The sequence below is a fragment of the Mus musculus genome, chromosome 3 (genome assembly GCF_000001635.26).
Source record: "Mus musculus strain C57BL/6J chromosome 3, GRCm38.p6 C57BL/6J".
Lineage (NCBI taxonomy): Eukaryota > Metazoa > Chordata > Mammalia > Rodentia > Muridae > Mus > Mus musculus.
In genome coordinates, this window is record NC_000069.6 from 75886109 (window position 1) to 75899184 (window position 13076).

Consider the following 13076-nt stretch of genomic DNA (forward strand, 5'->3'; position numbering starts at 1 on the left):
ACTCTGGTTTATCTTCTAAGTCTTTCAACTGCCATGACCCATATAGTCTTCAAGTTCCCACCCCTTTCTAATACCATTTAAGTCTGAATGTCAAAGTGGACAGAACTGAGATTAGTTTTAGGGTAGCATGTGCAGTGTGTCCTGTCCCATGCATCCTATCTTATACCTCTTCCTCTCCTTCGTCCTGATACTGCTCATCAACATTATCCTCCTGCTGGTCTGGATTCCCTGCCATCTGTTGAAACAAAAGGAGAGGCTCACGTTACTATACCTAGGAGAGTCGTCTCACAGGACGCTGAGTGAAAGAATGAGAATACCATGATGAAAAGTGCACTCGCAAATGCATCAGTAGCCAGAAAATGCTGAATATCCATTTCTCAAATGTGGAGCGTGAGTCATCCCTTACCTGGCTCTGGGATTATAAGCATAACATCCCAAAGGGTCCAAGACTTGCTGATGTGGCAAATCTTCTCTAACTCACATAAGCATTTGCCTTCCCCATAAACTAGGCATTTCCTAAAATGACCAGGCTGAACCCACTGTTCACCCCAGGCATTATCTTACCACCAAGTGCTCATCCATTTCTACATTCCCTTGCTTTGCTTCGCTTTGTTTTTGCTCTTCACTTTCCTCTGGCAAATTTTCTTCTCTCACTTGCTCGGCTTCCTCAAATTCATCTTCGCCTTGATTGTTGGGGTCATCTGCTGGGTTTATATCCTCCACAGCTGCCCTCTGCAAAATGTTCATAAAAAGCATTCCACCACTTCAAAACTGAGGCTCAAGTTTAATTTCACTGGAAAGGTCATACGCTGGCAGAAAATGAAATTGCCCTTCATGGGACTGTTCAGATCAATCTTTCCCAAGACTTGCAAAAATGGAACTCTTGCTTTGTCAGTGTTTCAGGGATCAGATCGATTGAGGGGGAACACATTGTACTTCATTTGTGCAAGTGAATTCCTCAGAATTCTAGCATGGAAACATCAGCACATAGCCAACGGTGGTAAGAGAAGTCAGAGGTCCAAATGGAAAAAATAATCAGTAATAATCAAGATGAGAGAGTTAGATGGGCAAATAACTCTTTTTTTTTTTCTTTCTTTCTGATATGCTGAGACATGAGGTCCATCCATTAAGCGAGACTGGCTTGGTATCAAGCCCTTTGGTATTCAGTTACCAGCTCCCCAGCATGTAAGCACGCAGCACTACATCTGACTTTATATGTGGCTGCTGGAGACTGGGCATGCTCGTGCCTGTGCAGCAAGCTCTTTTCTAACTGAGATACTTTTTTGGCCCCTGAAAATAATTCTTAACATGTAAATAGGCAGAGAGTAGTTGGTGGGAAAGAAAGCCCATATGCAAGAGTAAAGGGTCCTTTTGTAGCATGGCCAAATTTCTTTTTTTTTTTTTTTAATATTTTTTTATTACGTATTTTCCTCAATTACATTTCCAATGCTCTCCCAAAAGTCCCCCATACCCTCTGCCCCCTCCCCTACCCACCCATTCCCATTTTTTGGCCCTGGCGTTCCCCTGTACTGGGGCATATAAAGTTTGTGTGTCCAATGGGCCTCTCTTTCCAGTGATGGCCGACTAGGCCATCTTTTCATACATATGCAGAAAAATTTCTTTTTCAACTAGGGCTACTGTGAAGAAGAGTAATAGTGCTCTAGAAGGGGATAGGAAAAATCAGACAATACATCACCAAGGTATTTCCACAGGAGTTCTCAGTAGTGGTGTTGGCCTCACAATTACTTCACTTATCCATTTAAGCACCCAGGACACTGGTTAAATAATACCCAACCTCAAATGATCTTGATATGTGCAGATAAACCTCTGCTTCTTATGGGTGTCCCCAATTCTTTGGTAAGCCTAGGGACAGGGACTGAAGTGGGAATTGCACTCCGTGAAATGCTGAGGCCATAGAGTAGGATCTATTCTCTCAGCATTGGGCAGACAAGGGGCTCTTTCTACCATTCACTCAGCCACTTGACCATGGTCAAGAGCTTCCTGTGGTGTCAGATGGCTTATTCCTGCACAGCCCTGGCCTGAAGCTTCAAGTGCAAATGACACTGCTCTCAATATAAACGATAAGTCATCACCTTCACATCCAATTCCAATTACTCTACAATCTCTTGTTTTATAGGCTTTCCTGTATGAATTATTCATCATTTGTTCGAAGGATAGAGAAAAAAGTGTAACCCACTCTGAGCAGAAAAAAAATGCTAAATATCACTTTTTAAGTTCATAAAATGCAAATGCTAGCTCCCAACTCCAACCAAGCAACAATGGGGGGGGGGAGGTTACAGGAAAAAAAAAGTCTCATCAAATAAAATAGTGAATACAGAATTGAACCAGAAGTAACACAATCTCTAGTTAAGAGTACAGGTAAAAGGCCCCAGTCTTTTCCAGTGCATTGAATAGAATGAGCAAAAAGATGTCAGGGGAGTAAAGGATACTGCAAGCCAGGTAGCATATCCTAAACCTAAGTGCCTATCAGACCCACCCTGTTCCCAGTGGCAGCCTTAATCTCCTCTTACACACTTGTAGGTTTTTCTGCTCTGGCTCTCTTACTCTCATTCTCCCATATGTCTCTACTTCCATTATTGGAAATAGTTCAGAGGTAGGTTATATGCTGCATATTTTCCTAAAAGTCATTGCAGAAGGGAAAAAAGAAGGCATACTGAAAGCTAAGTAGAAAACCGTCAGCATCAACATGCTCCAAGCCATCCCCGAAACAAGGTGGGACCAATAATCAGAAGAATTTCCGGATCAATTTATACAGAACTTGGGGAATGGATGTCATCCCAAAATGTGTATTGATTTATTAGCAGTCTATGACAGAAGAGCTAAAATAAACTGTAAACATCATGTATACAAAACACAAGATTGGATCCACTCCACAATGTCTTGCATTTCTCCTGTATAGGGCTAAGAACCTAGACTGTCCAACCAGAAAGGCAGGGGTCTTGTTTTCAGTCAACACAAAGACTATCCAAGCATCTACATAAGTGCACTCTGAATTGTGCATACCATCTTGCCACCTGATGACCTCTTTTTCAAACCTGCAGCCACACATCCTTGTTCATGGTTATCAAGGTGGTCACAAAGCATGGAACAAAGTCACAGGGCACACTTGACAGCCCAACAGAGCAGACAACATGCTCAGCAAACAGGAAGTCTCTTTTCCCATCCACTTTCCAACTTCTTGGTTGGCTTTCCCTCTCCTCTTCATCTTTAAGAGTCACTGTATTTTTTCTTTTTTTGACGTTTCTCAATTTTGTTCTTCTAAGCTAAAGCTTAATCACTCTAAAAGATGCCAAAGTTAGTGTTCTTTTTAATCCTGAGAACAACCTCCAATCCATTTCTTCACACACCCCCACTGTAGAAAGCCATCCCAGAATAATCATTGGAGAACCCAGAATTAACTGTTAAGCACAGAGGCCTGCTCTCTTCCATGGAAGGAAGAGTGGGATGCCTGCTCTGGAATGCTGGAGTGCTGTGCTTAACCTGCCAATCCTTTGCTATTCTAGTAGGAATCAGCCTCCACCTGAATTCACCCCAAATCCTAAGAATTATTTAGGCCCTAATGCTGGACTTTGTCTTTCAGTGACCCCTGTGTTGAGATTCAGGCCAAAGGCTAGGTGTATATTTTATATACTGACGTGTACACAGTCTCCAGGATCTCCCGCCATCCTTCAGTCCTGACCTGTTACAGGGCATGGATGGCAGACCCTGCCTCTACCCTGAACTTTCAGCCCAGGAGCTGGGCTTCCCTTTCCCTAGAGGCTCTGCCCTTTATCGTCTATATATTTTGGCTTCTCTTTTCTTTCTCCCTCTGTCTATATTCTCTCTCTCTCTCTCTCTCTCTCTCTCTCTCTCTCTCTCTCTCTCTCTCTCTCTCTCTCTCTCTTCCTCCCTCCCTTCCTCTCTCTCTCTCTTCCTCCCTCCCTCCCTCCCTCCCTTCCTCTCTCTCTCTCTCTCTCTCTCTCTCTCTCTCTCTCTCTCTCTCTCTCTCTCTCTGTGTGCACATGCTCTTTCTGGTCGCCCTCTCCTTGGTCCCCCTCCTCACGGCAACTTCCCTGGCCTGGCTGGTTGGGACCAGTGAACCTGCCAGAGAGTGGTTCCCCGATAAACATGCCTTTATATTCTTTAATTTGGTTTGGATTGGCTCATTCCACTGGTGGAGGATACTTATCAGCATGCACTTTGTGTCCTCTGTCAACAGAGTTCACCCTTCTGCTTACTACACATTTTTCCTCTCTAGATCTGAGCCTCGAGCACTGTTTCCCAGTCAACAGAACTCTTATGATAAAGGTCTCCGGTCCTTTGCTATAGCAGTGTATTAGGCAAGGGAATTTCAATGTAGCCATCCCTGAAGCTTGACTATGAGAACTACCATAACCTGAGGAGGACACTTACATCTGCTTCAACTTCAGGGTCGCCTTCTTGGTGTCCTGGTTCACGAAGTTCCTGTCTGTTGCCTGGGTCTCCTTCAGCTTCATCTTGGCGCTGGTTATCTCTGTCATAGGCTATCAAAGCAAAGGAAGTATAATCAGCCCTGTGTGGGTTGAGCAGGAGTTTTCCTCTCGAAAAACCGCCTACAGTATGTCTAGCTCATCTCCATCTTCGGTACTGGCAGATCTCTGTTTTGGTTTTTGTTTGTTGTTATTGTTGTTGTTTTTTTTTTTTCCTGAATAGTTCTGTCCTTTTTCTGCATGTCAAAGGGATGGGTAAATGTGCCATTCTATCCCTCTTAGGGAATATTTATAGCGGAGGCTGGCTTTTCCCCACCAGATATGAAAACAATAATCAAAACTTACAAAATAAAAGACATTTGACAAAATTAATTTTTTTGTGTGGTTGAATGTCAAGAAAAAAGAGTTTTCTAAGATTAGGACATTTCAAAAGGGACAAGGACAGCTGTGAACTTGGAAGCAGACAGACTGCTGCTGCCCGAAAACACATCCCATGCTTGCTTATATTGCTTAGCAAGAAAAGTATTTAGATTAACAGAATTCTAAGAGCTCACAAGAATTGTAAATCCTTCGAAAAGTAAGATATAAGATGGAAGGTTAAGAACATAAAGACTTATTTAGTTTGCAGACAATAAAGAAGTAGGGGGCCTGCGGGCAAGCTCCAAGTGCTCTGAGGGACTTATTAAACAAGATGGGAGCAAATAGCTCTTAGTCGTATGAACAAGTAGAAGAAGTTAAAGTGACCCATGGGGGACATAAATGCAACAATTTTCTGACTCCTAGGGTTATAAAACACCACAACAGGCTGCTGATGGAGCGTGCCTTTGCTTTTCTTTGGATACTTTCTAGAAAAATCAAACATTCATAAGACTCGGTGGTACCAAGGAGAGTTAACTTCAGCTCTATCTCCACAGGAAGCTGAATTTTACAAATTTTATCCTAGATGTTTACCATTTATATAAAGAAGGGTAAAAGATCTCCAAGCTAAGTAGAAAACATGGAAATTTCCTAAAGAATACCAATCCTAAGGTTGGTTGTCAGAAAAAAAAAAACTGTAAGGCACACAAAGAGCTTCAACAGAAGGGACAATGATGTAGGAAGGACTCACCACCTTGGCCAGGTTTCAGTAGTGGTATATACTTTTGCCAGCACTCAGACCATGTGTGGCAAGAGTGTTAGCATGAGTCAGAGCTGTCCTCTGCACTTAATCAGGGACACAGTCTGCCTGTTGGAGCTGTGAAATGTGCTCCTTGCTATTGGGTGATGTGACCAAGTGGTTTGACTGAAGAGTCATCATCTAAGGAGTCTTACCACCTCCCTCTTCTTCGGGGATTCCCTGGTCCTCGACTCCCTGTGCGATGTCATTCTCCACAGCATTGTAATGAGCTTGCTGCCTGTCAGGGGCCCAAATTCGGAGATAAAAAAAATCAGTTGGCACAGTTTGACCAAGGTCATTTCTCTTTCAAGACAGGGATAAATAAAGATTTCAACTTTCAGAATAAGCCATAACTCGTTTCTGAGATGTAGACACATAGTAAAGTGTAATAGTGATAGCAGATGCTTCCAAAGTCCACCTTTAAATAGTACATTGTCATTCCCGCATAGAATAAAGTTAGAGCTGAGGATGTTAGGCTATTTTGGGAATGCTTGTTTTTACTTTGCAGGAGTGTGCAATGTGTATGCCTGTAAGTTTTGTGAGGGGTGCACCAGCATGCAGCAGGACATGCCAAGGGGTTGGAAGACAACCTTGCATATTGTCCCTGCCTTCAACCTTGTTTGACCCAGAGCCTGACTTGTGTGATTTGCTGTCACATACTCCATGCTGACTGGCTGAGAACTTGCAGAGATTCTCCTTGTCTCCATCTCACTTCCTGATGAACTAGCCCAGCATTACAGACTGTATGGAACTGTCCTGAGATTTACATAGATTCTGGGGATGTAGACATAGGTCATAATGTTTGTGTGATATGCCCTTTATCACCAAGCCCTCTTCTCAATGGATAACTCTCATGATTAGGCAGGAAAAAAAATTACACGTAAAATTAAGTGTCTAAAGTCTCTAGCATTTAATTCCCGAATACATTTTTTCTATCTTGCCTTCATGAGCTATATAGGTTTGTCCTCTTGCTATATAATACACGTACAATGCTGATTTGACAGCAGAGGAAGGACTGTCTACACCCACCAGGGGAAGGGGCAGGCTACCTTAGCTGCTCCTGGTGCTGCTGCTGGCCATCTTCATGGGCTACCTGCTTCTGCTGAGCCATCTCTCTGGCCAGGAACTGTTGCTGCTGCTGTTGTCTTAGCAACTGCCCATGGAGCCTCTGTTGGTGCAAGGCTTCCTGATGTTCTCTCAGCCGCTGGGCTTCCTCATCTCTCCTCGCTGCCAGCCTCTGCTGTTCCAACTGTTCCTCATATGGGGATTGGAAGTTTGTAGCTGCCTTGGTCGAATGCTCCACCTAGAATAAAAGGGCTTCATGCTGAGCTAGAAGGGGTAGACCCTCGGCACGCCCTTCATTTGCTTGTCAGGGTAAACTCGGGAGGCAGGATAGGCTTCTCGACACTTTTGCATCAGGTAAGCACCAACCACACATAAAGCCCAAGAACGTGAACTTCCCAGCTTTCTCTGAGTGGACTTGTGGACCTGTGAGCTGGAAGGCAGCCTCTCCGTGTGTTCCCATTCCAATGCTACAGAGCACCACACAAGAAATCAGTTCTAACCTGAATTAAATTTATGCATCTAGGTTCTAAATCAAGCTAGTAACCCCATACTGCACAATTTCTGAGGCTAAGGCTTTGTCTAGGAATAGTTAAAGACCCAAGGATGCTATTTAACAAGAATGTATATGTCAGTTTCAGGCTAAAGAAAATGTCAAATCTCAGCTTCTACTGGTGAAGCAGAGGAGATGAGAGATAGAGATGGGGGGGGGTGGCGGAGAAGGAGTCGGGGTGGGGGGGAAAGGGAAAGGGAAAAGGAGACTGTGTGCCTGTGTGTGTGCTGTTCAGGTATTTGTCCTGAGTGAAACCTCAGTTGTCATTTCTTAGATGCCACCTTATGGGTATTGGTTTTGGTTGTTTTTTGTTTGTTTGTTTAAGACAGTGTCTCCCCTTGGCCCGGGGATTGCTGAGTTTACGCAAAGACTTTGAGGACAGAGAATGGCTCAGAGTTACAAAAAAAATCCTCAGCACCCAGGGGCATTGCTGCTGAGTATGAGTTTGGAGACTGAAGAAAGGTCCCCGGTTGTACTCAGTGCTGGCTGACACTGGGTTCCTTTAAGGACACTGGCCACTTTGGTTGTTATGAAGGTAAGAATGGATCTCAGATGTCAGCCACGTGCTGAGGAAGGCAGTCCCTGGGCAGGTACAGGATACTCACTCACTCATGGGCGCATGGGTTAGTAAGACAATGTAAGCTTCTGATGCGGCTTTGACGGCAACAGGCAGAAGCTAGCTCTGTAGCTGGCAGTCAGTGAGCAGACTGAGGACTCTTTGTCACAGAAAATTAGACATTTCTCCACATCAAGATACTTCAGGTGGAACTTAGGGATCTTCTGGGGAGGTGGCCAGTTGGGAGTTCACCTGCTACAATGTCAGGGATATGAGGATGGACCAGGTTCTTTTCTTACGCACCACTGACAATGGGAACGATACAGGTCTACCAGCAGTGATTGTTCTGATCACAAATGCCTTTATGAGCTATATCATGCTATTTGTCTTACAACAGAAAACTTAAATACAAGGAAAGGACAACCAATGAAAACCTTTCAGAAACATTTACAGAGACGGTGATTCATAAGTTTTTTTCTTCTCTCTCTCTCTCTCTCTCTCTCTCTCTCTGTGTGTACTTCAAGTGTCCTTCCCCCGTTTCTCTCTCTCTCTCTCTCTCTCTCTCTCTCTCTCTCTCTCTCTCTCTCTCTCTCTCTCTCTCTCTCTCTCTCTCAGATCTGGGCTGTCTTTCTTGTCAGGCTAGGCTGGCTGGCTGGTAAACTCCAGGGACCTATCTGTCTATTTCCTCGGTGCAGGACGACAGGAAGACATCACTACACCCAACTTCTTACACAGAATTTGGCATCACACTGAGATCCTCAAGCTTGTCCTTCACTGACTGAGCACCTCGGCAGCCCTATTATTGTTATTGTTATTATTATTATTATTATTATTATTATTATTAGTGTATTTAAAACAGAGTAGTAGTAGTGTATTTAAAACCGAGACAAGTTCCCCATCAGAGAGAAGGTCTGGTGAGCTCCCATGCACCTCAGCTTGAGGGTGGCCATCCAGAAGGTGGGCTGCATTCTGTCCCTGCTGATCCCGCCAGTCTCGATCCTGCTCCTCTGGTGATGGGTCGTGTTCTTCCTCCAGATGCTCCGCCTGCCCCACCTGCTCCATCTCCTCCTCCTCCAGTGCCTTCCTGTGTTCCTCTTCCACTTGACGCTCCTCTGGCTCTCTGGGTTCCACTTGATTCTGCTCTTCTAGAGCCTGGAATCCTGCATCCTTCTGCATGGAAGACAGAGGTTTCTCTTCCATTCTTCTAGGCCCTGCTTCGTGATTCGGCTGCACCTAGTTATTTCAAGATAAGCAAGTCACAAGAAGTGATACTTTTCTATTTCAAATGTGGTGACATTATGCTTCTATTACCTCATCTAAAAGGGCTACAGCAGAAGCAAAATCCCGGAGTCTAGAAATATATACAGCCGTGACTAAACAGGAAGAGAGGTGTGAGGGAGATGTTTCATCCTCACTGTGTCATCTCACCCCAAGACAGGAATAATCTAGGCAAAATTTTATCTCAGAAAATGCTCAGAGACCAGGAAACCGAAGCCTACTGGTAACCATGTATTAGGAAAACACTTCCCTCAGAGGCAATCTGACTCCAGCTCTGCTTAGACTAGAAAGGAAATAAACAAGTAAAATAATAAAAACTGGAAATCCTCAGGCCTGGTGCTTATGAAAGCTGCTTCAAGGTCGGCTTTCTTCTCGACAGATCTTTGGAAGGACTGGGGGAAGCTTTCAGATTCAGCTGAAGAAAGGCTGGAGTGGTTTCTCACTGGCTTCATTACGATTAAGCAGAAGGGGCTTGCGCTACTAACGGACATCCATGTTCATTTAAAATAGCTTCAGCTACGCAAGACACAAAATATTCTTTGTTCCAACCTTTCAGTTTGTGCCAGTCAGTGTGCCTGTGAGTGTATAGACACACAGCTATATGTTGCAAGAACATATGGAAGCATGTGGGAGCATGTGGAAGAGTGTGGGAGCGTGTGGGAGCGTGTGTGAGCATGTGGGAGCATATGGAACATGGGGGAGCATATGGAAGCATATGGGAACATGTGGGGAGCATGTGGAAGCATGCATGAGCATGTGGAAGCATCTGGGTGCATGTGGAAGCATCTGGGTGCATGCATGAGCATGTGGAAGCATAACATTAACCTCAGGTCATGTTTCTCAGGTCTCCATCTTCTAAATTGAGACCTGGTCCCTCATTAGGATTCCCAGGATCATGGATTAGACTAGATTGGCTGGTCAGTGAACCCCCTCCCCCCCAAATCCTCTGGTCTCTACTTCTCCAACACTAGTATTATAGGCACATGCCACATAAAATTTGGCTTTTTATGTGGGATTGAATTCAGTTTGTGGTAGGAATTGTACTGAGTTACCCTCCCAGCCCCAGTCAAATATTAATGTATCTTGTTACATCCTTTTGTAAACCAAAGATGGTCTGTCTATTTATTATAATAAACATAATACAATTATATATGATATTATAAGTATAATATATAATAAATTGATGGTATAAACAATGTCAAAACAGAAAGCTTTAGTTTTTGATTTATCAAAGAAATAAAAACTACTTTAGAAACTATCTTCTGTAAGTTTGTCGAGTCGTGGCCATATTTTCCGTAGGTTTCCATCCTTTCGGTCTCCACTAGCTTGGAGGGAGAAACCACATAGGAAAATCGGCACTATCTTTTCCCTTTTCTTCATCGAAAGAAGTTACTTCTGTGGTCAGATTAATTTCTTATAATTGAGATGCCTAGGGGACCAGACCATCAACACATTGAGACAGGAATCACTCTTCTGAATCTAGCAGGGATATAATTATCACTCTTGTAAAAGTCAAGAGTGCAAAGCAAGAAGTGGGGAGAAAAGACCTTCCTTGACCATCTGAGACCTTCGAGAGCCGTACATTTGACGAAGTCCCCTGGCAAGTTTGCCATAAAACTGCCTCGTAGAAAATGTTTCACTCAAGGGCTCTAAGGACTTTCAAACACCTGCCATTTATCCCCACTCTGTCTCTGTGAGGAACGTTAGGGCAGATAACTTCTATCTCCCACTCACAGTTGGAGCAGAGCAAGCTCTGAATCATTAGACAGTGAACCCAGTGAGTTGGATGTCAGACTAGCAGAGCATAGAATCAAACGACAGGCCTGCTCTCCTATCATGCTGTTGAAATTGCTGGATATAAATCCCCACAAAAGAACTGGATTGCAAGAACCCCAAGTCTGTTTATGAAGGAATGTTCTGTTCATGCTGAAAACAATCACCTTGCTAACTCTGTTCATGTTGACTTCATTATCCCCGCAAGATGGCCAGCCACTTGCAGACAAGACTTCTCAAACATTTACTGCACGCCTGCAACAGCATGCATGTGGAGGTCACAGGACAACTCTCTACCTTCCTCCATTTGAGTCCTGTGACTTGAACTCAGGCCATTAGTCTTGTGACCAGGGGTTTCACGTGCTGAGCCATTTCTCCAGCCCATACAAGGAACTTTGTAAGAATTAACAATAAGCAAGACCACACCGGTAATGTTGTACTTTGAAACATATGCAAGCATGTTTTCATTTTCATGAAGAGGAAGAAGAAAGTTAATTGTGACCAGGTTACAAAGGCATTTAGTATGACTTTTGGTATGCTCTACATGAGACCAGAAGTGTACCAAGTTCTATTAGATTAGCATTAATACGGAAATGGGCTGCCACATAATATCGTCATACAGTTGAAAACCTGTTCACCTATTCAAAGGAGAGAAAAACCGTCTCACCTTCAAAGATGCAGACACCAGAGCTCTTTTAATACAAGTAAATTTACACGGATACGGACAAAGCCAGAACATTCTTTCCCAGTAAATGTGACAGTTTTAATTATCAACGTGTTCTCCAGACTAGCTGAATTGTTTAGAAATACAAATCCCCAGCCAAAAGTCAAATGAACTGACTTAGAAAGTGGAGCTTTGGCTGAGGTGCGCGCTTTAACATACCCTACTGGGGATACTAACGTTTAAGAACTTCTAGGAATCTGCTTGGTAGGAAAAGTGGGCCATACAGAGGACAGTTCTCCTCAGGACAGCTCCACTGGGAACTTCACCTCCCGGGGATCCCCAGGATCTCACCTCTTGGAGCTCTCCTGTCAGCTTCTCTCTTCCGTTGTAACCTTGAGGAGGGTGAGTCCCATGGGGAAAGGTGACATTTTGCTGCTCGACTGGGTCAGGATTTCGAAAGCTTGGAATCCTGTTCAGTGTATCTTTCAGTTGTTTATATTCTGCAACTTGAGTCTGCACGTAAATTGTACAGTTGGGAGAAAATTGCACAATTTGTAGAAAGGAAAAAAAGAGAGAGAATATTCATAGGTTAATTAGATGGGCTTTTGGGTTCACTGGATGCCTAGGGAAAGCATTGACCTTAGGTTGGTTAGCAAAGCTGCAGATTGGCCTCATGCACTAGCTCTGCCTCTCTGGACATGCTCGACCATTTCTCAGCACATGCAAATTAGAATCAGGATTACGAGACTAAAACCTTATCGAAGACATGTTAGTGTTCCAGGCTATGTGAGACAAAATAAGAACGTCAACCATTCTAGTATAAGCATCATCATTGAAAGGCACCTAGTTAATCAATGTTTTCTCACATTAAAAATCTACTTGAAGACTTACATAATTATTCAAATTGAGACCCATTAACAGTAAGTATGTCCTGGGTTACAGCTTTCAATGGACTCGTCTATTGGTCTGTCTGTCTGTCTGTCTGTTGGTCTACGCTCACCATCTTCTCCTTAGGTGATTTATGCTCAAATACGGTTTTTTACTTGCTACTTTCTAGATTGCTTTCCATACGGTGCTCCGAGGTAGCAGAGAGTAGCAAAAACAAGACTGTCATGAAGCTGGGTGTTTATCAATTCCAAATATCCTTTTGGCATAATCGACAAAGGCAGCATATGTATGAGTTTAAGACTAATATAGGCAGACACAAGGGTGTGTACTTGATGTGGAAGATACATTTCTTTTTTCTTTTTTTAATAAGGAGCTAGAAAGATAGAAAATACACCAATAACTTTAACAAAATCAGTATACACTTTTCATGTACACTACCACTCTCATTCTAAAACCAGAATTACTGTGTAAAGAAACACTTAAATAGAACCTCTGGACTTCCATGCCTGGAGAGAAGCACTCTTTTACCTCTTCTTAGTCTTCTTTTGTAGTATATGTGTGTATGTGTGTGGTGCTGTGTCCACATATGATATGCATAGAGGGTATGTGCACATGTGCACACATGTTGCTTGTACCTGTGTGCACATGTATGTGGAATCCCAAGGTCTACATCAAGT

The 13076-nt window shown here is 43.5% G+C and overlaps 1 protein-coding gene across 3 annotated transcripts in view; it reads right to left on the reverse strand.

Annotated features, from left to right (window-relative positions):
* Nucleotides 1–13076, reverse strand: part of Golim4 (golgi integral membrane protein 4) — an 80774-nt gene that overhangs the window by 9926 nt on the left and 57772 nt on the right. For 2 of the 3 annotated variants that reach the window (NM_175193.6, NM_001291069.1), the window contains 7 exons: nt 11863–12024; nt 8727–9029; nt 6675–6928; nt 5781–5863; nt 4414–4523; nt 565–732; nt 167–235 (listed from right to left, as the gene is read on the reverse strand). In NM_175193.6, the coding sequence (NP_780402.1) occupies nt 167–235; nt 565–732; nt 4414–4523; nt 5781–5863; nt 6675–6928; nt 8727–9029; nt 11863–12024 (1149 nt within the window). The remainder of the gene's footprint in view (nt 1–166; nt 236–564; nt 733–4413; nt 4524–5780; nt 5864–6674; nt 6929–8726; nt 9030–11862; nt 12025–13076) is intronic. The other variant, XM_006502145.2, reaches the window with a different exon arrangement.